Consider the following 26191-nt stretch of genomic DNA (forward strand, 5'->3'; position numbering starts at 1 on the left):
CGTGACCTCGCTTCACTGGGTGCCGTGGTCATGTGACTTCGGGAAGATGGCTGCCCTGACAGCGGAGCATTTTGCAGCGCTCCAGAGCCTACTCAAGGTAAATCGAAGGGGTGGGGACAGCGTGAGGTGGCCCTTTGTCTCCGAGACTTTAGACGGAGCAGGAATTGGGAACAAATTGACCCTGGTGTAGAGCCAGAATTCTGCTGCTTGTTCTCTGTGTGATCCCAGGCAAATCGTGGCTTCTTTCTGAGCTTTTAAAAAGAAAGAACAAAATATCGTTTTGACAGGAACGTAAGATAAAAAATAAAATAAAATAATGGGCATGAAGGCGCAGTACAACCTCCTGCTATTAGTCTCTGGGATTGGTTTTCGGTATTGGGGCATTGGAGTGGTAATTGCTAGACCCACGTTACCAGTTCCCCATTTTATCCCGTAGCCCCTCCTGCACTCCATAATTAAGAAATTATCTCCGGCCGGGCGCGGTGGCTCAAGCCTGTAATCCCAGCACTTTGGGAGGCCGAGACGGGCGGATCACTAGGTCAGGAGATCGAGACCATCCTGGCGAACACGGTGAAACCCCGTCTCTACTAAAAAAAAAAATACAAAAAACTAGCCGGGCGAGGCGGCGGGCGCCTGTAGTCCCAGCTACTCGGGAGGCTGAGGCAGGAGAATGGCGTAAACCCGGGGGGCGGAGCTTGCAGTGAGCTGAGATCCGGCCACTGCACTCCAGCCCGGGCGACAGAGCCAGACTCCGTCTCAAAAAAAAAAAAAAAAAAAAAAAGAAATTATCTCCTACTACATCCGCCCAGCCCTCCGAATGACCTATGCGTTCAGTGTTCCCCTGAGGTCCAGATTTTCCCTACTCGCTTTGACCTGTGAAAGGGGCGGGACCCTCTCCTGATAATCATTTGAAAAGTTGTGAGGTTGAAATGGACCTACTTAATAGGGCTTTGTAAAGCTCAAATGATGTAATGATAATATTATTATTATTAAATAATTATATTTATAATATATATTAATTATAATTATATATAAATATATTATTAAACAATAATATTATTAAATATTATTATTGTTATTATTGAGACGGAGTCTCTCTCTGTTGCCCAGGCTAGAGTGTAGTGGCGCAATCTCGGCCCACTGCAACCTCCGCCCCCCGGGTTCAAGCAATTCTATGCCTCAGCCTCCCGAGTAGCTGGGATTACAGGCGCTGGCCACCAATCCCAGCTAATTTTTGTATTTTTAGTAGAGACGGGGTTTCACCATCTTGGCTAGGCTGGTCTTGAACTCCTGACCTTATGATCTACTCGCCTTGGCCTCCCAAAGTGCTGGGATTACAGGCTTGAGCCACCGCGCCTAGCCGGAATTATTTAACTTATGATTTGTCCTGTAGGAGAAAGGGCAGCTTTATTTTCCTTCGTAGAACTTATCGCTAGCTATTTGCCTGTTGTCTGTCTGTCTCATAAGAATGTAAGATCCATCAGGGACCTTTCCTTTCTTCCTCTCTCTCTCTCTCTTTTTTTTTTTTTAAACACCAGGTGAAGAGGGTTGAGTTACCCTCCTCAATTTATGACACATCATAATCATCAGTTCATGTAATAGTCTGTTTTGTTTTACTTATTTATTTTTTAATTGCCTTCTTAGTGTTCATTAGCATTCTCCACTCCTATCTATTCTTTGGTTCACAAGTGTTAATGCGCAACAAGTAGAACAATAATACCTGACACACAGCACGTGCTCAGTAAATAGCTGTTAAGTGAATTAATAAATGATTTAACAGAGCTGGGACTGGAAATCTAGGGCTCTCAGCTCCCAGCCCAGTGCCTTTTCACCTTCATTTTGGCTGCTGTGTACTTACCCCCGTCCCTATGCCTGTTGGTCTTATGCACTCTTTTCTTTTAAAAACTTTAAAAGATTAATGCGTAGTATACATACAGAAAAGTGCATAAATAATAAATTTACAGTTAAATGATTTATTACACACCAGTGTAACCACCACCAAAGTCAAAAAATGAAATGTTACCAGTACCCCAGAAGTCCCCCTTTCGCCCCTTCTTTGCTTCCTCACTTTCTTCCACAACAGTAAACTCCATGTTTGCTTCTGATACAATTCGTTTAATATTGCCCATGTTTGAACTTTACATAAATGGAATAATACAGCATATACTTTTTTTTAATGCCTGGCTGCTTTTGCTCACCATTATGTAGCAGTAGTTCATTGATTTTCATTGCTACTGTCCTATGTACTTTCTTTTCTTTTTTTTAAAAAAAATACTTAGACTTTTTATTGTGAGATAATTATAAATTCATATGTAGTTGTAAGAAATAATATAGAGAGATCCCATTTATCCTTTACTCAATTTCTCCCAGTTCTGCCGGATTCTGCAGAACTATATATAATATAGTATACATACTATTATGTATAGTATGTATATAATATATAGTATACATACTATATAATATAGTGTATATATAGTATACATATATAGTATACTTACTATTATGTATAGTTCTGCATAGGGGAAATTGGGTAAAGGATAAATGGGATGTCAGTACCTAATGTCAAAAGTATTGACATTGACAGTCAAAATACAAAACATTTTCGCCACCACAAATATTCCTCATGAATAGCCACACCCTCCTTAACCTTTGGAATTATTCATTTCTCTAATTTTGTCATTTCAAGAATGCCATATAAATGGAATAATGCAGTAAGTAACCTTCTGAGATTGACTTTTTTCACTCAGCCTAATTTTCATCCATGTTGTATCAGTCGTTCTTTCCTTTTTATTGCTGAGTAGTACTCCATGTAATGATTGTACAACAGTGTTGTATTGTGTAGTTTTCAGCATACACATCCTGTATTTCATTTTTTGAGCAATTGCAAATGGTTTTGGGTTTTTTGTTTGTTTGTTTGTTTGTTTTGAGTCTCGCTCTGTGGCCCAGGCTACAGTTCAGTGGCGTGATCTCAGCTCACTGCAACCTCTGCCTCCTGTGTTCAAGCGATTCTCATGCCTCAGTCTACCGGCTAGCTAGGACTATGGGTGCCTGCCACCACTCCAGGCTGATTTTTTTTTCTTTTTGTATTTTTAGTAGAGACAGGGTTTCATCACGCTGGCCAGGCTGGTCTTGAACTGCTGGCCAAAAGTGATCCACCGGCCTTGGCCTCCCAAAGTGCTGGGATTATAGATGTGAGCCACCACGCCCAGCCCATATTTTTAATTTTAGTGTCCACGTGTTCATTGCTAATATATGAAATACAACTGATTTATGTATGTTTATATCCTACATGCAAACTTGCTAAACTCACTGTTTCTAGGAGTTTTTGGTATATTTCTTGGGATGTAGAGACTGTTTTATTTCTTCCTTTCTGATCTGCACACATTTTATTTCCTTTTCTTGCCTTATTTTAGCGGCTGGAATTTTCAGCACTGTGTTGATTCAGAGTGGAGAAAGCAGGTATCTTGCCTTGTTCTCGGTTTTGGGAGCAAAGCATTCTGTCTTTCACCATTAAGTATAATGTTCACTGTAGGTTTTTTGTAGATACTGTTTATCAAGATAAGGAAGTTCTCTTCTATTCCTATTTTTCTGAGGGTTTTTATCAAGAATGGATGTTTAATTTTGTCAGATGCTTTCTTTGCATTGATTTATATCATGTGATTTTCTTTGTTAATGCGGTGGATTACATAGATTTGCAAACATTGAACCAGCCTTGCAACTGGAATAAATCCCACCTGGTCATAGTGTATAATTATATATTACATATAATTATATAAACATATAATATAATATATAAATATATAATTAGATGTCTGTATTTGATAATAAAATATTATATATATATAATTATATAATTATATATGTAATATTTTATTTTATATATATAATATATATATAACTCATCTCTATTTGCCAATATTTTGCTAGGAATTTTCGCGTCTATTTTTATGAGGGATATTGGTCTGTAGTTTTCTTATTTTGCTGTACAATTTTGTGCGGTTATGGTATCAGGGTAATGCTAGCTTTGTAGCTGTATAAAATCATTTAGAGAGTACTCCATTGTCTTCTGTTTTTCTAGAGGAGATTGTGTAGAATCAGTTCATTCTTTTCTTAAATGTTTGTTAGAATTCTCCAAACTATCTGGGCCTAGAAATTTTTTTAGGGGCCTTAAAATTGTGAATTTAATTTTCTTAGTAGTCATATTAATTCAAATGATCAATTCAAGTGATCAATTTTATAGAAGGGGAGTGGAAGTAGTTTGTGTTATTTGAGGAATTGGCCCATTTTATTTAAACTGGCAAATTTATGTTTATAGAATTGTTCATTAAGTTCCCCTTATCTTTTTGATGTCTGCGGGATCTGTGGTAATATCCTCTATTTCATTCCTAATACTGGTAATTTGTGTCTCCCCTCTTAACTTTGTTGGTCTTGCTAAAGGTTTGTCGATTTTTATTGACATTGTCAAAGAACCAGCTGTTTGTTTCATTGATTTCTCTATTTTCAATTTCAATTGGTTTCTTCTCTTATCATTGTTACTTCCACTGCTTCCTTCGAGTTTATTATGCTTTCCTTTTTATAGGTTCTTGAGGTGGGAGCTTAGATTATTGATTTGAGACTTTTCCTCTTTTCTAGTATATGCATTTAATACTATAAAATTTCCTCTCACTACTTGCTAGGCTGCGTCCCACAAATGTTGATATGGTGTGTTTTCATTTTCACTTAGTGTAATTTTTAAAATATCCCTCAGACTTCCCCTTTGACATATGAATTATTTAGAAGTTTAAGTTTGTAAGTGTTCAGATATTTTTCTGTTACTTTTCTGCTATTGCTTTCTAGTTCGATTCCAGTGTGGTCACATAGAACACACTCTTCATTACTTCACTTCTTTTGAATTCCATGTTTTTGTTTGCCCTGTTCTGTCTTCCTGATTGTGATGGTTTATTTTAGGTGTCAACTTGATTGAGGGATGCCTAGATGGTTGTTGAAGCACTGTTTCTGAGTGTGTCTGTAAGGGTGTTGCCAGAGGAAACTGATGTGTGAGTCAGTGGACTGAGATAGGAAGACCTGCCTCAATGTGGGCAGGTACCATCCCACTGGCTGGGGACCCAACTGGGCCAAACAGGTGGAAGATGGGGGATTCCCTTTCTTTCTGTTCTCTCCCTTCCTTCTAAAGTAAGATGCCTTTTCTCCTCTTCCCTTGGGCATCAGACTCTGGGTTCTTCATTTTTTGGACTCTGGGGCTTGCACCGGTGGCCTCCCAGTGGCTCTCAGTCTTTTGGCCTCAAACTAGGGGCTGTACCATCAGCTTGCCTGGTTCTGAGGTTGCCAGACTTTGACTGAGCCAAGCTGCCAGCTTCCTCCAGCTTGCAGATGGCCTATTGTGGGGCTTTGTCTCTGTGATCATGTGACCCATTTCCCCCCAATAAATCCCCTCTCACATACCCTGTCGGTTTTGTCTCTCTGGAGAGCTCTGGCTAGCACACTGGTGTTCCACGGTTTCTTGTTTCATTGCTTCCTTACTGTTTAGAGAATTTGTTTTAACTGTTCTTTTACAGCAGATCTTGTGACAGATATTCTCAGTTTTTCTTCATCTGAGAATGTCTCAATTTCCTCTTCATTCCTGAAGGATATTTTTGCTGGGTGTAGGATTCCAGGTTGACAGTTTTTTTTCCGTTTCAGCACCTGAAAAATATTGTCACTTCTTTCTTGTGTCCATGGTTTCTGATACAAAATCTGCTTTCATTCTAATTGTTTTTTTAATTGGTAAGGTATCATTTTTCTCTGCTTGAAAGATTTTTTTTGTCTTTCATTTTTGAAGTTCAATTATATGTCCTAGTGTGAATTTCTTTGGATTTATCCTGTTTAGGGTTCACTCAGGTTCTTGAAATATATAGGAGTATGTCTCTAAGTAAACTTGGGAAGTTTTCAGGTATTATTTCTTTGAATTTTCTTTCAGTCTTGCCCTCTTTTTTCATCTCCTTCCAGGACTCCAGCGATATGAATGTTAGGTTTTTCATTAGGGTCCCACATGTCCCTGAGGCTCTGTTCATAATTTTGTCTCTTTTCTCTGCTTTTCTGATTGGGTAATTTCTACTGCTCTGGCTTCTGGTTCACTGATTGTTTCCCCTATTCTTTCCATTTTGGTGCTGAACCCATCTATTGAGCTTTTTATTTTGGTTATTTTATTTTTCAGTTCTAAAATTTCCATTTTGTTGTTCTTTATCTCTTCTGTTTCTTGGCTGAGGTGATTTTAAAAATTGTTTCAAGCAAGTTCATAATTATTTGTTGAAGCATATTTATCCTGGCTACTTAAAATTCTTTATCAGCTAATTTTAACATCTGTCATCTTGGTGTTGACATCTGTTAATTACCTTTTTTTCATTCAGTTTGAGATCTTTCTAGTTCTTGGTTTGATGAATGATTTTCAGTGAAAACCTGGACATTTTCATATTACGTTCTGAGAATGGATTTTATTTAAATTTTATGTTTTAGCTGGCTTCCTGTGGCACTGCTTAGGCAGGGGAAGGGGGTGCTACCTCATTACTAGCAGTTGGAAGTTGAAGTCCAGGTTCCCCACTCAGCTTCTGTTGATACCTGAAAGCAGAGGTTCCTTGTTACCACTGGGGAGGGGTGGAATTTCTGACTCCATGTCGTCTCCACTGATATCACACAATGATGAGGCTTGTTACCAACTGGTGGGGATAAAGGTCCCAGCTTCCTACTTGACCTTCTCTGACACCTCCCCAGCAGGAGTGTTGGCGTACCTCATTATAGCCTCACAAGTCTTCTCACTCAGGTCTAGGCCTCCCACTCAGCCTTTGTTGACATAGAGGTGGGTCGGGCTGCAGTTTTTTTAATGATATTTGGCTGGAGTGTAGCAGTTGTTATCTAAAAGTGTTCTGTCTTGCGAGGCTGCCCCTTTATTGGTCCTTTAGCTAGATAGAACAGGTATTTATTGTGGCGTTTTTTCCCCTCTGCATCCATTGTCATTTCCACATTGCCCTCTTCTTCAGCTGAAAGTCTGGGATATATGAAGCAAAAAAAAAAATCCAGGGAACTCACCATTGTGTCATTCCTTGTATTATGCGGTCCCTAGCAGATCTGCCTCCTTCTCTCCCGCTTCCAGGGTCTCATGTATGTTTTCTGCATTGTGTCCAGAGTTTTTGGTTGTACTTAGCAGAAAGATTAGGGAAAAGTACATCTATTTGATCTTCCTAGAATCCAAAGTCTTATGTATCTTTAAATTTTAAGTCTCAAAGGTATCATGTATGACTAAGATGTTATTACTCAAAATGTGTGTTTTCAGAGTCTGAGGTTTTTTTTTTTTTTTTTTTTTTTTTTCCTATCTGTGATTTAATTCATAGGCCTCCTCAAAAGATGTTGTCAGACAGCTGTGTCAAGAGAGCTTTTCCAGTTCAGCCCTTGGCTCGAAAAAACTCTTGGATATTACATGTTCCAGCTTGTCTGTGACCCAGGAGGAGGCAGAGGAAGTAAGTGTGGTCAGAAATGACCTTTGGCCACTGGCCCTCTTATTAGTCTCTTTCTTGACTTCCCAGTCATCGCCATGTCCAAGGAAAATCCCTTGAAACATCTGTTGACACTATAGCAAACTTTGATAAATGGGACATGAATGGGAGAACTGTACCCAGAATCAGAGCTCCTGACCATTTTCTTTCAGACCTGTTACCTAGACAATGTGGAACAAAAGCCAACCTTTCTGTGATTTTCTTTTCCAACCCGTAACGTGCTGATGCTGATAAATTGTTAGCTGGATAGCTTAGGACAGACTTTTCAGGGATCTTTGAACAGAAGCTTTGAGGCCTGCGTAAGATTCAGGAGTATGCACTGCTAGATTCCATCAGGCTTCCTGAGGGGTGCTTTGTGTTTCTGACTCCCTCCTTAGCCCTCTGTCCCACAGAAGGTCCCCTTCTCCTCAGCTCATCTGATATCAGCAGGTGGCCAAGAGGGAGATTAAGCTAACTTGTAGTAAGTTATTATGTAGCAGCGACAGCCTTATCTTGTCAAGGCAAATATGTTTTTTTGTTTTGTTTTGTTTTGTTTTGAGATGGAGTCTCGCTTGTCGCCCAGGCTGGAGTGCAGTGGCGCAATCTCGGCTCACTGCAAGCTCCGCCTCCCAGGTTCACACCATTCTCCTGCCTCAGCCTCCCAAAAAGCTGGGACTACAGGCGCCCGCCACCACGACTGGCTAATTTTTTTGCATTTTTAGTACAGAAGGGGTTTCACTGTGTTAGCCAGGATGGTCTCGATCTCCTGACCTCGTGATCCGCCTGCCTCAGCCTCCCAAAGTGCTGGGATTACAGGCGTGAGCCACCACTCCCGGCCAGCAAATATGTTTTTAAAACAGCAGTTTCTTCATCGCAATGGGCGTATGTTTTTGGATTTTTTTTTTAATTTTTGAGACAGGGTCTTGTTTTGTTCCCCAAGCCGAGGGCAAAGAATGGCTCACTGTAGCCTCGACCCCCCGGGCTCAAACAGTCCCCCCATCTTAGAGTAGCTGGGACTGCAGGCATGTACCACCATGCCTGGCTAATTTTTGTATTTTTTGTAGAGACAGGGTTTTGCCATGTTGCCCAGGCTGGTCTCGAACTCCTGAGCTCAAGCAATCCACCCACCTCAGCCTCCCAAAGTGCTAGGATTATAGCCATGAACCACTGCACCTGGCATATGGTTTTTGTTTTTTGTTTTAATTCTGGACCTTATTTATTGAAATGAGCTGTAGAAAAGTAAAAGGAAAAAGCAAGATTATGGAAGTGATTTGGAGACTTATTTTGGGTTCCCCCCAAAGTAGATTATTTAGGAGATGATTCTAGAAAACACAAAGCAGTGGGGAAAATCAAACAGGGATGGCAAGTCAATAAAAGAGGATGTTAAGAGCGGTTACTGCTGTGGAAAACTTGGGATCCTGTAAGAAACCAAGTAGAACACCTCTCAGAATTGTTCCCCAGGAGGACAGAGAGGCTTGCCCATTTATCCATGAACACCCACTCTCATTGGTGGAAGGTTAACTTCCCTTCACTTCCAGGTTGTGTCAGGTAATCTGCAGTGATATCAGAGAAAGCCCCAAAGCAGAGAAACAGTTACCTCCAGAGAGCTTTTTTAGGTTAGCTAAGAATTACTGTATTCACAAGACCACCATAAACCACTCTTAAACTTCGTAGTTACAGATTCACTTAGAAGGACCTAGGATGGGAACACAGCATTTTAGCAGGACGGGCAGACACGCCTCTTCCCAGTAGGAACCCACACAGCCGGCCAGGAGCTGTTTGTTCTCTTTGCCCTCCTAGGCGACAGTTGAGAGGAAAGGACACGAATCCTACCACCCTGGATTCAAGGCCCTCACTCCACAGGCGCCAGTATCTCGTGTCACGGTTCAGTAAGGACAGCTTCAGGTTCTCAAAAGGAGCCTGTAGCCACACATAGGCAAGTCCGGAGCTACAGGCACCCTAGGTATTTATGCAGTCCTCTCAGTCCAGAGGCTTGGACCAATGCAGGGTTGCTTAGTAACACAGCTGACTTTGCACTGCTCTCAGGTTACCAGGGAAACAGCACCAGAAAGTTAACTGAAGGTCAGATTCTCATGCAGAAGGAAAAGGGCTATATTAACTCTTTGCCCACAAGTGGAGAGTTTCTGGCAAGCTGACAGCTTCCTAGGTCAGGCAGCTGCATCTGTCTTCTAAAGCAACAGGTGAACTCCGAGGCAGGCCAAGGCATGTGGGGCATGAACATGTGCCACAGAGGCCTCTGGACTCGTGACTCAGTTGAATGACCGTGACAGTGTGCAGCCTTAGGGGTGGAGAGCCCTACCCCTGGCCCTCACTTGTGCCCCCTGCCTGCTGCTTCTGTTGCAGCTACAGGATGGTTCCGTCTATCTTGCAGCTGCTCCAGGCTCTGCACCGCCTCACTCGGCTGGTGGCATTCCGTGACCTGTCCTCTGCCGAGGCGATTCTGGCTCTCTTTCCAGAAAATTTCCACCAAAACCTCAAAAACCTGCTGACGAAGATCATCCTAGAACATGTGTAAGTGCTCATTTCTTGAAAGTCCCTTCTAACTTTTATATTTCTTATTTTTATTCTCATTCTAGAAGTAATAATATGCTCATTGTTAAAAAAATTAGGAAGCCCAGATAAGCAAAAAGAAAATAAGACACCTATAATTCCACCAGCCAGAGGTTAGCATAGTCTTTTCTTAATGGAAAGCCTTTTAAGACATGTTTATTTTTTTCTCTTTACACCTCTATAAGAGGTTGATGTTTTGTTTTTGTTTTTACCAAATGGATCATGCTATTTTGTAACTTGCTTATTTTCTGTTAACAGTATGAACGATAGTGACATTTCAGGTCAATATTTACCTTCAATATCATTGTAATGGTTAAACATATCCTATTATAGGAAGAAATGATGTATAATTTAATTTTAAAATTTCGTAGTGTTGGATACTGAGGCTATTGGCACTTTTTCATTTCGGTGAACAATTTACAGTGAAAACTTTGCTCGTGTGCTTATTTTTTTACCGGGTTAAAGGTAATGGACATTTTGAGGGTTTGGCCTTAAATGTTCAAGTTGGCTATTAGAAAGATTGCAGTATTTTTCCACAGTAGTAGGATACAAGTGTAACCCTCTCCCTACACCTTCACTGAGGGGATTTTTTTCTTACATTTTTCCCAGTTCCACAAATGACAATTTCAGTGTTCCCGTCTTTGACACTAGTGATGTCAGTTATCTTTTTCATATGGTTATTGATGATTTTTTTTTTCTTTTGTGAAGTATCTGTATATTTTCTTGCCTGGGAAGTTCCTTTTAAACACGTACATTTTAAGCAGAATTGATTAACTGTTGGTTAGCAGAAAGCTTGAACAGACCTCTCTAATAGCAATAACTGATAATGCCTATTTACCAAGGGTTTTATTGTATATTAAGAACTCTCTCATACATGATCACATTTTATTATGTATGTTGCAGCATTAGGTCTCTTTGGATGTGTTTTTGCAGAAGATGCAATATTTGTGTATGCAGTAGGTGCTCAATAAAGAGAAGATAAGTTGACTTTTTTTCTGTTTTGTCTTTGAGAACAATAGCGCAATAAGATTACAATACATTGTATTTTCTAATTTTTTGTCCTAAACTATGAAAACTGACAACACTTACGGCCTTAACATCACTGAGCTTGTAAAACAAATAAACAAAAGACTTTCTGGGAGGGAGGGGTTTCTGTGGTCCTTTCCTGTTAGCAGGTGATGACAGGTCTGAAGATCGCAGGAAGGACCAAGGTCCCCTCTCTATCAGAAGAGTCCGTCTCATCCCCTTTCCATTATTTTTTCCTCATCTTTCCCTCTTAAACAGGTCTGCTTGGAGAACCGAAGCCCAGGCAAATCAGAGTGAGTACCAAGAAATCTGCCCCGCCCTTCTTACTTGTCTCCCCAGCCTCAGCTCTCAGTCTCCCAGGTGATCAGAGAGTTCAACAGAAACCAAAGTGAACCATTCTAGTCTCAACCCATACTCTGTGTATGGTGGGGTTTTTTTTTCCTAATTCTACTTTTTAACTTTTTTCTGATTATAAACATGATTATATAGGCATGTTGTTAAAAAACAGAAATATCCAAAGCAGAAAGTGAAGTACTTAAAATATTTCAATTGTGAAAAAAATCAACAGTGATCAAAAATAGTTTGACTGAATAAAAGTCCATGTTTAATACGTGGTCATGACACTAACTCTGAGCCAGCCACAGTGCTGGAGCAGTTTGTCTGTGTTAAGTCATTGAGTCCTCCCGACAGCCCTGTGAGCCAGGCTGATGAGCAAACAGAAGCTCAAGGTTAGATAAGTGGTAGCACCTATATTCAAGTCAAGTCCATTTATCTCCACAACAAGAGCTCTTACCACTATTGCTGAAACTACACGTTTCCTAAGCCTCAGGCCATGATTTCTTCTCTGCCTTATGTCACTTCTCATTGTGCCCTAACATCCGAAGGGCTGGGTGTTCAGGAAGAAGGCTGGATATGCTGCCACTGTGAATTAGTGCTAAGTTCAGGCCGCACAGAGCAATGGGTAAGGCACATGACTTCCTGTGGGTCTTGGGCTTCGTCTGTCTGTCTCTCTCAGAGACTTGCTGCATAGACCAACAGAGCATTGAGCTGAGCTGTTCCTTCCACAGTCTCTCTGCCACGCCTGGTCGATCTGGACTGGAGAGTGGATATCAAAACCTCCTCAGACAGCATCAGCCGCATGGCCGTCCCCACCTGCCTGCTCCAGATGAAGGTACATTCACTATCAGGCCATTAGAAAGAAGAGGCAGCACCCCTGTGAGGGCCATCTAAAACACCAGTCTCCAAGGTTTAGGATCTCTAACCCATATGTTTTTAAAAATTACCATTCCCTTTATCCTCCTTTGTTCAGTTATACTGTGTGTGTATACTACTGTATTAACATATTATGGACATATTAAAACAACAAAACAAATGCAAAATATATTTTTAAAATAATTTGCTGATACCTAAAGGTAACCCTATATAGACTCTTAGCAGTTTAGCTTTAACAATAGTGGTGGGCTTCCAGATTTTGAATAGCCTGCCTGATCATTTCAGTGTACTCTAGCCAACTTCTTATCCAGTGATTAGGCTGTCATTATTTGTAACGTGGCTGCTCAAGAGTTTCTACTAGTGGCCAGGCGCGGTGGCTCACGGCTGTAATCCCAGCACTTTGGGAGGCCGAGGTGGGCGGATCATGAGGTCAAGAGATCAAGACCATCCTGGCCAACATGGTGAAAGCCCCTCTCTACCAAAAATACAAAAATTAGCCAGGCGTGGTGGCGGGTGCCTGTAGTCCCAGCTACTCAGGAGGCTGAGGGAGGAGAGTCGCTTGAATCCGGGAGGTGGAGATTGCAGTAAGCCGAGATCACACCACTGCACTCCCGCCTGGTGAAAGAGTGAGACTCCATCTTAAAAAAAAAAAAAGAGTTTCTGGTCTACATAACCAGACACCCAGAAATTTAACACTTGTAAGAAAATGAAGAAGTAAGGGTGCCTCTAGCAATTAAGTTTTAAATATTAGTGAAGCTTAACTTCTTTTATTTTTTTTAAACTAAAGGTTGTAAGCTTGTTCCTGCATCCCAGTGCAGGATTGTCTTAATTATTCAACAGAGCCTGCTCCTTAAATACAATGTAAACACACATAATGTTTTCTTACTTGAATGCTGAGAGTTAGGGTATCAGAGAGGTGAGTGGGCCTTGGCTTGGCCTTCTTTGATACCTACCCCAGGCACTTGTTGCAAATGGAGACTGACCCAGGCCTCTGAGGCATCTCCAGCCCTCTCCCTTACTGCTAAATGACCCAAGGGCTGGTACTCTCTAGTGCTTAGGAAAGAGCCTCTCTTCAAAGGTTCAGCAGAACTGAGCTCAGCCTCGCAGGTTCAGGGCTGACTTACAGGGAGATAGGAAAAGAAGCAGCTTTGACTTCCTGGGCTATGTTCTCTTTTCAGATCCAGGAAGATCCCAGCCTATGTGGAGACAAACCCTCCATCTCAGCTGTCACCGTGGAGCTGAGCAAAGAAACACTGGACACCATGTTAGATGGCCTGGGCCGCATCCGAGACCAACTCTCTGCCGTGGCCAGTAAATGATCCAGCCAGCTGCCAGGGCCACTGCCGTGACCCAGCTGCTCATGAGCGATAAATGTCTCCCCACATGCAGGCTGCCCTCGCAGCTGCAGCTGACAACAGGCAGGATGGTGGGGACAGCAGGGGGCTACTGCCATCCAGAAGTTACAGCTGGATTGGGAAGAAGCAGCCAGATCCCCCGCTGTTCTCCTCACTCATCTTCTTTCTCTTTCTGAAGCTGGAGAGCAGAAGCCCCCATCTTTGAAAAGCTCCTGAATGCAACTGAATTCCCACCATGGCAGGGTGAGGAAACATTTGCGTCGTCAGCTGCCTCTGCATAGCTGTTTGGGAAATTCAGGCCCAAATCATGCAGTTTATCCAATACATTTATTTCCAACATTAGCTCTAATTAGTTCATTTCCAATCCCAGAACACACAAAGGGAATCAGGTGAGAGATGCCAGCAGTTCCTGCTCCTCTGTCAGGGAAGTCAGGCAGAGCCCACAGAGCATGGTCCATCGAGAGTGTTTCCTGAGCTCCCTCCACCACACTGGAACCCCTCTTCAGTGCAGGAAGTCTGAAATGGGTACTAATTCGCTTCTTCATGAAACCAGGGCCCTCTTCCTTCATCTCATGCAGCCACTCCTAGGTGAAGAAGTGGGAATAATTGGAAATAAACAACAGTTCTAAACTTTCATGATTTTTGTAGCTTCTTTTGTCCCCAAGTTATGGCCTTTAGCCAGTACTTTCTCTAGTTTTTGAAGATGATCCCCACTTCCTAATTCCCAGCTAAGCCCTTGACCCATGATGTGACATGAAATCAGGCAAATGAATCTCATCCGCCATCCGCCTTCTGTGTTTTCACCTGTTACATAGAACAAAAGGAAGCAAGGCTAATAATATGTGCTTGTTACAAGAGCTATGATGAAGGCACTCCTTCGAGTTTAACCACATGAGATCATCTCTGTCATGTGCCTCACGCTTCACAGGGACTCCATGCGTGAAGATCTCCCTTCCCTCTCCAGATCATCCCCATGGCAACAGCTTGCAGCCTGCTGTTTGAGTGCTTTGCTTTGGCAGCTTCTCTGCTAGTTTGTGTACTGAGTGAATGGAGGAGGTAAATCCTCAGATTAAGAATATGCTCTCAGGAGTCTGGCAGCCAAGGTCAGAAGCCAGCTCTGCTTCTCAGTGGTAAGGTGCTTGACCTCTAAATCTCAATTTTCACCCACTTTGTACTTTTTTCCTAAATTAAATGAGTATAGTAGTAGTACCTTACTTGATAGGACTTTTGTGAAAATTAAATGATATAATGCACCTAAAAACACTTAGTACTGTTACAACTAATAGGAAAGGCTTTGATTATTAATGGATGAGAGTAGAAAGCTTGGTGCATTTATTGTCTCATCTACTATAACAGAGTTGGTGTAGGAATTAATACTCTTATCCTCCCTTTATTGACCAGGAAACCAGCTCATTGAGGTTGAGTCATCTGCTGGTCATTAAGAGGTAGACACCTATTTCTCTAGCCTCTCTACAACACATGACTTTGCAAGGAACATGGAATTCTGTGACTAGCGCCATTTGGAAAATGTTGAAACTGAAGTACAAATGAGAGATCTTACCTCTGCCTACCCAGTGAGATACTAGGAAGGTCAAGGGAAAAAAATTCCAAGCTCTTCTTTATCTGCTATAGGAAGTGAACATTCAGTTTTTTGCATGCAATGACAAGAGGTCATGGACCCCAGAAGTCAGCCCACTACTTCCAAGTTGAGAGCCCCTGGTTGTACCTTCCAGTTGAGCTCACCCTTGTCACAAATTTACCCCTCTCCTTTCCTTCCATTCCCCATGACCTGCAGAGAGAGATCTCATATACCTTTCTCTTGGCCTCCCATGGGCATCCATAAGAAACACTTGAAGCAAGAAGCCCAGTAGAGGTGTCTGGGCAGTTGGACATTTCCTTTAGCCAGATCTGTCCAAATAGAGCCATCTGGGTACGTGACACAGAGGGCATTTGATAAATAATTGGAAAAGTCAATACATGTTTGCTACCCTTCACCTCATGTGTTCATTTAAGGCATTTGTTTTCCTCTGTAGTGATGATGGATTGTTTGTAGATACCGTATTTCTGGTTGGCCTGGCCCTATCTCAGAAGGGCCTCCGGGCTGTATCTGTTGATCTCAAAGGAAGTTGGCTCATTCACTGCTTGTCTGGTTTCCCAGTAGTACTTTGTGTTATGAAGCAGCTGTATACAAACTGTCCCTTCCTCAGGGAGTGGCAAGGTTTGGATGTCCAAACTCCATCCACAAAAGGACAGTGATCAATCTCACTGGTGCCTGTGCTGGCTTGCCCAACACATCCCACCTACCCACCCACCAACAGGGGTCAGCATCTGCCTCAATCCTGATCAAATGCATGTGCCACAGGGATCGTCTCATGAATGTTCATGATTCCAATCAGCCAATCTGAGTCTGTCCCTGGGGCTTTCTCTGCTGTAACCAATAGAGACCACCTCCTGCCTCCAGGCTCTGACAGCCAGGCCAGTGATGATGGGGTCCATCTTCCTGCACACCGAAAGCCTGTCTGCAGTTGGAGAGGCCATCTAGACCCCAGAGGTTGGGAAGAAGATGAGAAAATCTCGGTGCCTGATGCCAATCCCACTCTTCCTCCTTGTGTATTCATCAGGACGGACCAGGCTTGTGTTAAGGTGTACCCAGGATTTGTTTTAATCAGGAATGGTAAGACTCACAGGCACAGAGGTGGTTGTCATGAGGAAGAAGTCTGTGCTCACAGAACCCTAGAAACAGGAGGCATGGCATGCCACATAGGGCCACGTGGGGAAGGACCATCTTTTTGGGGCTTTTGGGGAAGTTGGAAACAGATGATCCTTTTCTTTCCTGTTTATCATTAAACGTTGAGTCACTTGTCTCTAGGAAGGGGACTTCTTATTTACCCCTGGGTTGGGAAATAAATCGTGACAGCAGCAAGCAGACAGCAGAGAAGTGTGTGATCTGAACATTTGTGGGATGCTGTAATCCCTGGAGGAGCCCTTCACACTGACCCCATGAATGGCCCTCAACACATGCGCGAGCAAGGAGCAGGCATTCAGAGAAGTGCTCTCGCAGTACTCCAAGGAAGAGGCTGAAATTTGACTCAGCAAAGCCCAGAGGGAAAAGGGAAAGTGGTTTATGAGTGTCCTCAGGAGCTATCACATCCTAGACACTAGGCACTTTCATCTAAATGACTCTCATGACCCCAGTGTTGTCAGTGATCCTCAGTCAGTGGATCAGACTTGTCCCTTGGCATAAAGAGGGTAGCCAGTCACTCCTGGTCCCCTTCAGAGGGACCTTTTGAGAAACAAATGTAGCCAATTACTTATATAACCCCAGGCACTCTGTCCTGAATCCTGGGTGCTCCACCACCGTGGAGAAATAGGTTAGTCCCAGACACATGACACCAGCCTATGAGGCAGCTCCGGGACTCAGCTTCTCGAGCATCACAATTTCAAGCTGGGAAATAATGGCAACACCTGACAAAAAACACAACCCAATGCAGTAGCCATCAAGCAGGAAGTCTGAGCACTCTACTCCCAGCTGTGCCTTGCCAAGCAGTGGCTGCTGTCTGTTGGGTCCAGGTAGCAAGTCAAGATCAGTCCAAGGACATTCCATCTCCATCTGGCATCAAACCACCCTGCTCACTGTGCCAGGTGTTCTCAGGATTTGTTTTAATCAGGAATGTTAAGACATAAGGCACAGAGACATGGAAATGATTATCATGAAGGAAGAAGTTTGTGCTCATAGAGTCTAGAAGCAGGAGGTGTGGCACACGGGGCCACGTGGTTCAGAAGGATAAGTGTTGGTCAGGAGGCAGGGAGAGGGGAGAGCATGGCCCCAAGCCTTTATTGGGGTTTTCATAGGAAGGAATGGTTAAGACAAGGTATATATGCTCACTAAGTTTAGGGTTGGATAGTTTGAATAATTTGGGTGGGTTCAGGGCCATAGGGATGGTCCCTAGTCGTCTGGCCCTAGGGTGACTTAGGGCAAGGGGAATATTGGCTTGGCATGTGAAAGTTTGGTTTTAAAAAGAAGAAGATGGTTGGGAGTGTGGGCTCTGGATTAGTTGGTTTGTACATCAAAGGCATGCTCCCAGGAGAATTGTTTGTGTGCGCTCGCTCTCTCTCTCTCTCTCTCTCTCTCTCTCTCTCTACCTCTCTCTCTCTCTCTGTCTCTGTCTCTCTCTAGGAATTTGCTAGCCCTGGATGGGGCGGCTTCTTTGGATCAACGACCCAAATGCTAGAGCATGAAGAATACAGAAAATAAGAACATATACTCAATACAAGGTTATGCTGCAGTAACAAACAATCCCAAGGTTGTCGTGGCTTTTTACACAACTCAAGTTTCTTTGCCAATGCTGTACATTCACTGCAGGTTGGAGGAGAAGGGTGGGTATTCTGCTCACTGTAATCACTAAGGGCCTAAGATGATGGAAGCTTCATCTCAACACATGCCTCCACAATCACCGAGGCAGGGAAAGGGACTATGGCAAATTGTACCTGTGATCTTAAAGCTGCTGCCCAGAAGTACCAGTCAAATCATGTGGGCACATCTAACCATGAAAGAGCAGAGAAGCTGAATCCTACCATGTGCCAGGACGGAAGAGAAGCGGGATATTTGTGATTAGTCCTGATGACTACTGACAACTGTCATTGGAACCAAAAGATTCCTCTTTTGCTTAAGCAAAAGGAAGAAGAATTGTTCAAAAGAATTGTGGCCGAGCGCAGTGGCTTGTGCCTGCAATCCCAACATTTTGGGATACCAAGGCGGGCAGATCACTTGAGGCCAAGAGTTTGAGACTGGCCTGGGCAACATGGTGAAACTCTGCCTCTGCGTAAAATACAAACATCAGCTGGGCATGGTGGTGTGTGCCTGCAGTCCCAGCTACTCAGGAGGCTGAGGTGGGAGGATTGCTTGAGCTTGATCAAGGTGGCAGTGAGCTGAGATCGCACCACTGCTCTCCAGCCTAGGTAACAGAGTGAGACCCTGTCTCAAAATAAAAATAAAAAAGAATTGTAATAATACATGCCCTGACATCCAATTTCAGCTTTTTTCTCATGATATAATGATAAATCTCCTCACCTGTGTGGCACATGAGAGCACTTGAAACGTTTCCTTAGATACCATCTTACCTCTTCACACAACCTTCTCAGGTTATTGGAGCATCCATTCACAAGTATTTGTGCATTTTACTGAGGAGAAGTCAGCTCAAAGTAGTCCGGGGCTGAGCTGGAACTTGTATCTGGGGCTTTCAACTCAAAAGCCTGTGGTTTCTCCATTCCTGCCTCAACCTGGGGAAGAGAAAACTCATGATTCTTTACAGATCACCTAAATTTCCCCTTAATTTGGCAACTTTCGGCTCACTCCGCCATCAGTCCTGCCTCACCATCTCCATCCAGATCATGGTCATTTTCCTTTGCCTCCCTTTTCTGGTCATTTTTAGGTCCAAAGACAAATTGGCATGAGGACCAGACATTTGGGTTCTTCCCACACAAGCCAGTTATCTAAATACACACAGTGGGCACCATGTCCAATAGTCATTAGTCAAGCTCTGTGGTCTGGTATTTACAAATTTCCAGGAAACGAGTCCAGCGTGGTGCGAGAGGCTCTCCGTTACTTTGTTCAGTAAGCTGAGATGTTATCAGAAATGATAGTTTTCTAAAAAATTATTATTTGTTTTAATACTTTAATCTAGAAACCATTGGCTACCTAGCATTTTGAAAGTTTTCCAGTGGTTGAACATTTATAAGAACAATTGCCAACCTGTGACCATTGGCTTCCAAATATTGATCGTTCCTGAACATGCTCTTACCAGCATAATGTTGACCTTTACACAACTTCCTTCTGTCTTTGGTGCTCACATTTTTGTGATTTAATCGTCCTTTTTACAAGTACTTCAAGAAAAAATAAAGAATATTTTCTAATAGTATTCCCTGGTTGTTGTCAGAGGACCCTAATCTCTAAGGAGAGGGAATGGTCCTTTATTTGGGGAAGTGTCAAGAGTTCTTAAAGGTAAGTTTGAGAGGCTGAGTTTCTATTAGCCCCAGGCCCTTGGGAAAGTCTCTAATGGGCTTTTAGGTCTCATCTGTAAGTAGAGATAAGATAACTCCTTCAGTAATGCATCCCATAAATTTACAGTAAACTGCATAGACCCACAGGCTGAAGAATGGAACTTTCTTGGCTATTGTTATCAATGTTGAACTAGCCATATGACCTAAGACACATACCACACAGTAAAATACAATACTGTCCCAACAAACTGAATGATAAATTAGTTGAGAGATGCTTGTGGGTATCAGAGGGCATGGGGTCATTGTTATACACATGCTGGATCCCCAGCTCAGGGGATGGCCTCTGGTTAGAATTTCAGGAACTCTGATAAAGCTCTTGCTCAAGATATTTTTGCTTATTTGCTTATTAAACATCAGGGAGCAAGAGCCACTGTATTAAGATATTGATTTGGCTGCTTTAACAAAAGCCCAGCTTCTGTGGATTAAAGAATTTAGAAGTTTCTCTCTATGTAAAAGTCTGAGCTGGTAGGAGCTTTGAGCGAGTAGGATGGTTCTGCTCTGGTTCATAGACTCGGAATCCTTCCCTCTTGTTTCACCAACCACCAGGTACCACCCTCATTGCTGTGAGCAAAGCCTGTGCGCCATCACCCTCCAAGTCTATATCCCAGCCATGGGAAGGGGGAAGGGGAAGACGAGGAGGAGGAGGAGGGTATACCCCAGAAATTGCCACATTATTTTCACTCATGTCCCACTGGCCTCCATCACATAATCTATACTTAGCTGCAAGATAGGTTGGGAAATACAGTCTCTGCTGGGTGGTCTTGTGTGTAGCTAACACGTTGGGGTGGGGGAGGGCAGGAGAATAAGCCAGTGGGTTTCTTGATTTTACTGAAATAGAGCAGATAGAGACAATTCACAGGTACTGTCATAAACACCCACTCAACTGACTACAGCTCAGTGTGGCTTAATTTATCAGTTACTTTCCCGGAAGCAGGTTTTCTGCAGGAAGAGAAAAGAACAGAAAGGAACTGTGCGGTGGTGGGGAGGACCGGGTGGTGATGTGGGTGCTTCTTGAGGACAGAGACCATGTCTCATTCACTTGATATCCATGATAGCTTCCACTGTGTCTGGCACACAGTAGATTGCCCCGTAAATGTCCCTTTGCATCCCACTTCTTCCACAAACTCGCAGGATTTGACCTGTGTAGTAAACCATGCCTGAATTAGATTGAATGCAATATAATGGCAGACTGACAGAACTCACGCTCACTAGAATTGCTCTTCCTAAATCGACCTCAGCTGGACCCTAATTCACCAACTAGGTGATTTCATCATTCTCCACCTTTCTTTCATTCTCCAGCATTGATTTCTGAGGCTGTGAGTGTGGGAGATTGGTTCATAGCAGTCTCCCAGCCACACTGTTTGGCTTGGGTAGGAAGAGGTAGGGATTGGGAACGCTGGGTGAGGGTAGGAAGGAGCTGCTGCTGAGGTGGTAAGTGAAGGGGCAGATGTGGACCTTCTGAACTCCTGCCACTGCAGAGTTCAGGGACCAGCACTTCCAAGGGGTCAGCAAAGTCTCCAACTGCTGGAGGAGGGCAGGAAAGAGGCAGTAGCCCTGGGCCTGAGCAGAGGTGGCCGCACGGTCACCAGGGCTTTGCCCTGCCATGCCGTCTCTCTGGAAGGCCTTCCCTTAATCCTTCCCTAATTCCAATTCATGCTTCTGAGTTCAGGAGCAGCACCTAACAGGGACCCAGGAAGTCAAATTAACTGGCCTGTCTTCTCCACCTGCGTTTTCTCCGTCATTCCTCGGCACACTGCATTTTAATAGTCTGTGTCTGTGCTTTCCCCCACACCCTGTTCACCTTTCTGTTCCCCACACCTGAGCGCACAGATAATGGGCAGCTTCTGTGGGTACCGAGAGTTTCCTGGCAGCAGCTGACTGTAGTGTATCCCTAGGGCTACTTCTATAAAACAGATCATCGGTCAAGGGGCCAGAGCCCGTTTGGTGACCCAAGGTTCTCATGCGCAAAAGCCAAACTCACCTGGGCGCAGCTGGAGCTTGCCTGAGATGCCCAGCAGATGGCGCAGTCGTCCTCCTTATCGTCCCACTCTGGCCTAAAATCGGAACAAAGACCAGGAAAGCTGGGGGAAGGTGGGGTAGTGGGCAGGCCTCTCCTAGAATCCTGCAAGGGGAGAAGCTTCCTGCAAAAGAAGCCCTCAGGCCCAGGCCCCTTCACCTACAGAACTCTCCCGCTCAGGCCCTGGGCAACATAGGCAGAGAAGGCAGAAGACAGAGCAGGCAGGGCAGGCCCACCCAGGGCGCCCGTTCAATATGCTCCCCAGGCCCAGCTGCAGAAGCCCCCAGGGTCTCCTCGGTGCTTCTGAGATGCCACCATTAGGGCCCATTAGATACAACTCTTCCAGATCAGGTTTTGCTCACGGCAACCATGCAGGTCCCGCAGTCTGTCCACAGTGGAACTTTCTACACCTGGACAGGTGGTGGAGCCAGGATTCAAATTTAGGGGTGCTTAGAGCTAAGTCTCAGTTTCTTCATCTCTAAAAGAGAGAGATGGAGAGTATTTTTTCCTGACAATGCTGCTTGGAGGGGATTCATTGTACATGAAGGTGTCTGAGAAATAAAAGATGCCGAATGTTGGTTTAACTTCAAATATGTACACAGGTGCCTCCACTGGGGTGAGCCCTTCCACAGCTCACAGGATTCGTGAGTTCTTTTCTGAGAGTAGCTTTGATGTGATGGGGTTGGGGGCGGGGGTGGGGACATGGCAAGGAGCCCTTGTCACCTCTCATCTGGACAAGTCCAAAGGCCTCCAAACTGGTTTCCTGCCTCCCATCGTGCCATCCCTCTCTCCCTGCCTCCCATCCTTCCTCCTCATTGCTGCAGGTGTCTTGCAAATGGAAATCTAATGTCACTCTCTTGCCTAAAATACTTAAACAAATACTCAGAATAAAGCCCAAACTCAGAAAAATATTATTCAGTGTCCTTTACAACCTGATTTCTGATGACATTTTAGTCTCATGAAATAAAATTAAGAAATGGACTTAAATCAGAATCAGCAGTGCCCGGACCAGGGGCTGGAATGGGTCCTGGGTGAGGATTCGGGTCAGCTCTGGGCCTCAAGGCCGGAAGGAGTGACAGGATGAAGAAGAAGGGAAGGAGAGGGCTTGGTAGCCCACATTGTCCAATTCTCGATCTGCCTTTTCTCGAGGGCAGGGCCTGGGACAGTGCCTGCAGTCACAGATACTCAGTCAGGATTTGTTGAATGCATGTAGGAATGAAAGAACAAATGAAGGAAAAAGATGACTATCCTGACAGGGACTAGGGTTGACTGAGTGGTCACTGTCAGTGCCACCAGCCACTTGGCTTTTGCTAACCTCAGAGGCTGGAAGGGGCACTGCTGGAGGACCGTGAGGCTAAAGAGAGCTCATCTCAGCTGCACCATCTGGGACCCTGCTCTAGGGGTTTGGGTAACGGTGGCATCAAGGGCAGAAATCCCAGAGCCTGCTATGCCCACAGCCTCTGAATGCTCTGTCCCAAACCTCCCAAGAAAGTCACCCAGGCTGCAGAACCCCAGGGAAACCCTGTGGTCGTCCAGGGTGCGTGGGCATGGCTGCCGGCCATCTGTTTCCCAGGACGGCTTTCTCCCTGGCACAGATGGTGAATCCAGACTCCTCTCTCCCATGTCACACAGCCAGCTGCGGAAGGCACTGCATTGCTGCACTCTCTGCCTGGTGTCTTTCGTGACCCCATTTTCCACATCATTCGCCTCCACTCCTCTCCATATGTTGATTTCATTTCAACCTTATCCAAAACGAACTCCTCCCTCTGGTTGGTCTCTTGAGCCGTGTCACAAAATGAAATTCAGAGCATCTGAGGCAGTGGGAAACTCTTCTCTTGGCTTGTTTAGCAGAGGCATGGGTATTCCCTTCATCCCCCCTCACCACCTTAGCTCATCCTCATCATGATCTCTCACCTGGAATACTGGATTCGCTTCTGAAGAGCACCCTGCACTGACCTTGTCCTCCCCAAGTCCAACCTTCTCAGTGCAAACTTGATCTAGTTTTACCCCCCAAACCTGGTCCGACCTTCCGAGGCTTCTCCATCTTAGTAAATAACAGCTCCAACCAGAGACGTGGGAAACATCACTGCCTCCTTCTCTGTCTGCCGCTGCACCCACCATTTAATCCATTAGCAAGACTTGCCGGTTCTCGATCCAAAATATACTCACATTGGTCCATGTCTCTCCATCTGTGCACCAACTTGGTTAACGACTCTGTCATTTCTCACCTATGGTAGCCTCTAAGCATGATGACATCTGCCCACCTCTGCCTCCTGAGCTCATAACACTTTCCTTAGCACTCCATTCACACCAACCTTCCTTCAGTTCCAAGTGTCCTCCAAAGTCTTTGCAGCCACAAGACCTGTGCACTCACTGCATCCGCCACCCACCCACCCCTCGCCCTGCTCCGAACTGTAACACTCTTTCTCCCGCTCTTGACAAGACTGGGTTCTTCCCATTTTTTAAAGGCTCATCTAAAAGATCACTTCCTTAGAGAAACTTTCTCAAGCTATGCTCTCTAAAGACGATTCTGTCTTTTATTCTGAATCACAGCATCCTGTTCATTTCTTGCCCCTCACCACCCCACGCCACGGAAAGTCTTATTAATTCGGTGAACTGATGTGCATTCTAATTTATTCACCATGCTCATTTTCTGTCTCCCCACTGGAGACATGAAGATGAGAAACTTGTCTATCTTGTTCAATGGTATATCCCCATAGCCTAGCACAGAGCACATGCTCAATAAATATATGCTAACTGAATGTAATAAGTGAACGGATGATGCATCATGGCTCTGTCCTGCTTTTCTCTGTCAATGGTTTCCCGTTGTCCCCAGTATGCTGTCAAAACTCCAGACTCCATAGGGCTCCATTAGAGTTTCTTCACCAACTTACCTCAGCTCACCTTTCCAATGTCCTCATTAGGTTTATGGAGAATTGATCTGGAAAGGCTCAAGCCATAATGGGTTCCATGGTGCAGACAAGAGCCCTGGCCTGGCAGTGAGAAAAAGGGACATTGAACAAATGATCTTTTTTTTTTTTTTTTTTTTTGAGACGGAGTCTCGCTCTGTCACCCAGGCTGGAGTGCAGTGGCCGGATCTCAGCTCACTGCAAGCTCCGTCTCCTGGATTTACACCATTCTCCTGCCTCAGCCTCCCGAGTAGCTGGGACTACAGGCGCCCGCCACCTCTCTGGGCTAGTTTTTTTTTTTTTTTGGTATTTTTTTAGTAGAGACGGGGTTTCACCGTGTTAGCCAGGATGGCCTCGATCTCCTGACCTCATGATCCGCCCATCTCAGCCTCCCAAAGTGCTGGGATTACAGGCTTGAGCCACCGCGCCCGGTCAAGAACAAATGATCTTTATGATTCCAGGCAGTGCTTCCATTCTGTGCAGTCTGAGATTTGTTTGGGTGTGTGGTTAGTTTGTTTATTTGCTGTTTGTTTTTTAAACCATAGCTGGGATGAAACGCTGAATCAAGAAGCCAAGGGAGAAATCTGAGAACAGAAGCAACAGCTCTTGCTGTCTTGGGTGACTGGGAAGGGATATGCAGAGATCAGGAATCCCTAGTGCCGACTCGGGCCAGGCAGCGTCAGAAGTCTCAAGAAAACAAACCCTGGAGATTGGCAGGTCTGAGAGCAGGGCAGGGGGCCACACCGGTCTCGTTCACCTTCTATCCCCAGTGCTTAGTCTTTGGCACATGGTAGTCCTTGGTGAAAGATTGAGGGGAAGCACATGCCACGGGGACCGGAAACCCCATCCCACTCAGATCACAAGAAAGCCCCCCAGGCCATGGTCCCTCTGAACGAGAAGCATCTACGGATGGCAGGGGCAGGGCTATTTGCCCCACTCATCTCCCCTCCTCAGATCTCAACTGAGCCTTCAGCCGCCCCAGTGAATATATCCTACTGGCCCAGCCTCAGTTCTGCTGCCTCCACTGATAAATGTATCTGCTGGATTAAACATCTTTGCTGGCTCTTTGCAATGGCTCTGTGTCTGGATAAGGTTTCTTTTCTTTTTCTTTTCTTTTTTTTTTTTTTTTGAGGCAGAGTCTTGCTCTGTTGCCCAGGCTGGAGTATGGTGTAATCTGGGTTCACTGGAGACTCAACCACCCGGACTCAAGCAATCCTCCCACCTCAGCCTCCCAAGTAGCACACACCACAACAGCCCAACTGATTAAAAAATATATATATATATACAGATGTGGTCTTGCTTTGTTGCCCATGCTGGTTGCAAACTCCTGGGCCCAAGCGACCCTCCTGCCTCAGCCTCCTAAGGTGCAGGGATTATAGGCATGAGCCACTGTGCTCAGCCCCCGGTTTCTTGCTCTTAGCCTCCCAAGCCCAGCAGCACCAGGCAGCTGCCAGGACTGAAGAAGGCACTTCCGAGTTTCCAAGTCAGCTTCCTCAGAGAGTGTTCCCTCAGTTCCTGGGTGTGCAGCTCTGGGGA

The 26191-nt window shown here is 44.5% G+C and overlaps 1 protein-coding gene and 1 long non-coding RNA gene across 7 annotated transcripts; one reads left to right on the forward strand and one right to left on the reverse strand.

Annotated features, from left to right (window-relative positions):
- On the forward strand, positions 1-16343 carry COMMD9 (COMM domain containing 9). Of its 6 annotated transcripts, none has more exons than XR_013403283.1 (7): positions 35-97; positions 7365-7490; positions 9898-10037; positions 11361-11395; positions 12170-12273; positions 13493-13912; positions 16131-16343. XR_013403283.1 is itself a non-coding variant. In NM_001266242.1 (6 exon segments), coding segments are annotated over 6 exon segments (597 nt in total). In that variant the 5' UTR covers positions 1-46; the 3' UTR covers positions 13634-14248.
- On the reverse strand, positions 13978-24117 carry LOC114672281 (uncharacterized). The gene is made up of 2 exons (XR_003722575.2): positions 21711-24117; positions 13978-18949 (listed from the first exon to the last, which is right to left on the reverse strand). It is a non-coding gene; the product is annotated as an uncharacterized LOC114672281 (long non-coding RNA).
- Positions 24118-26191: the final 2074 nt, after the last annotated feature.

Source organism: Macaca mulatta, chromosome 14, assembly GCF_049350105.2.
Source record: "Macaca mulatta isolate MMU2019108-1 chromosome 14, T2T-MMU8v2.0, whole genome shotgun sequence".
NCBI classification, from domain to species: Eukaryota; Metazoa; Chordata; class Mammalia; order Primates; family Cercopithecidae; genus Macaca; species Macaca mulatta.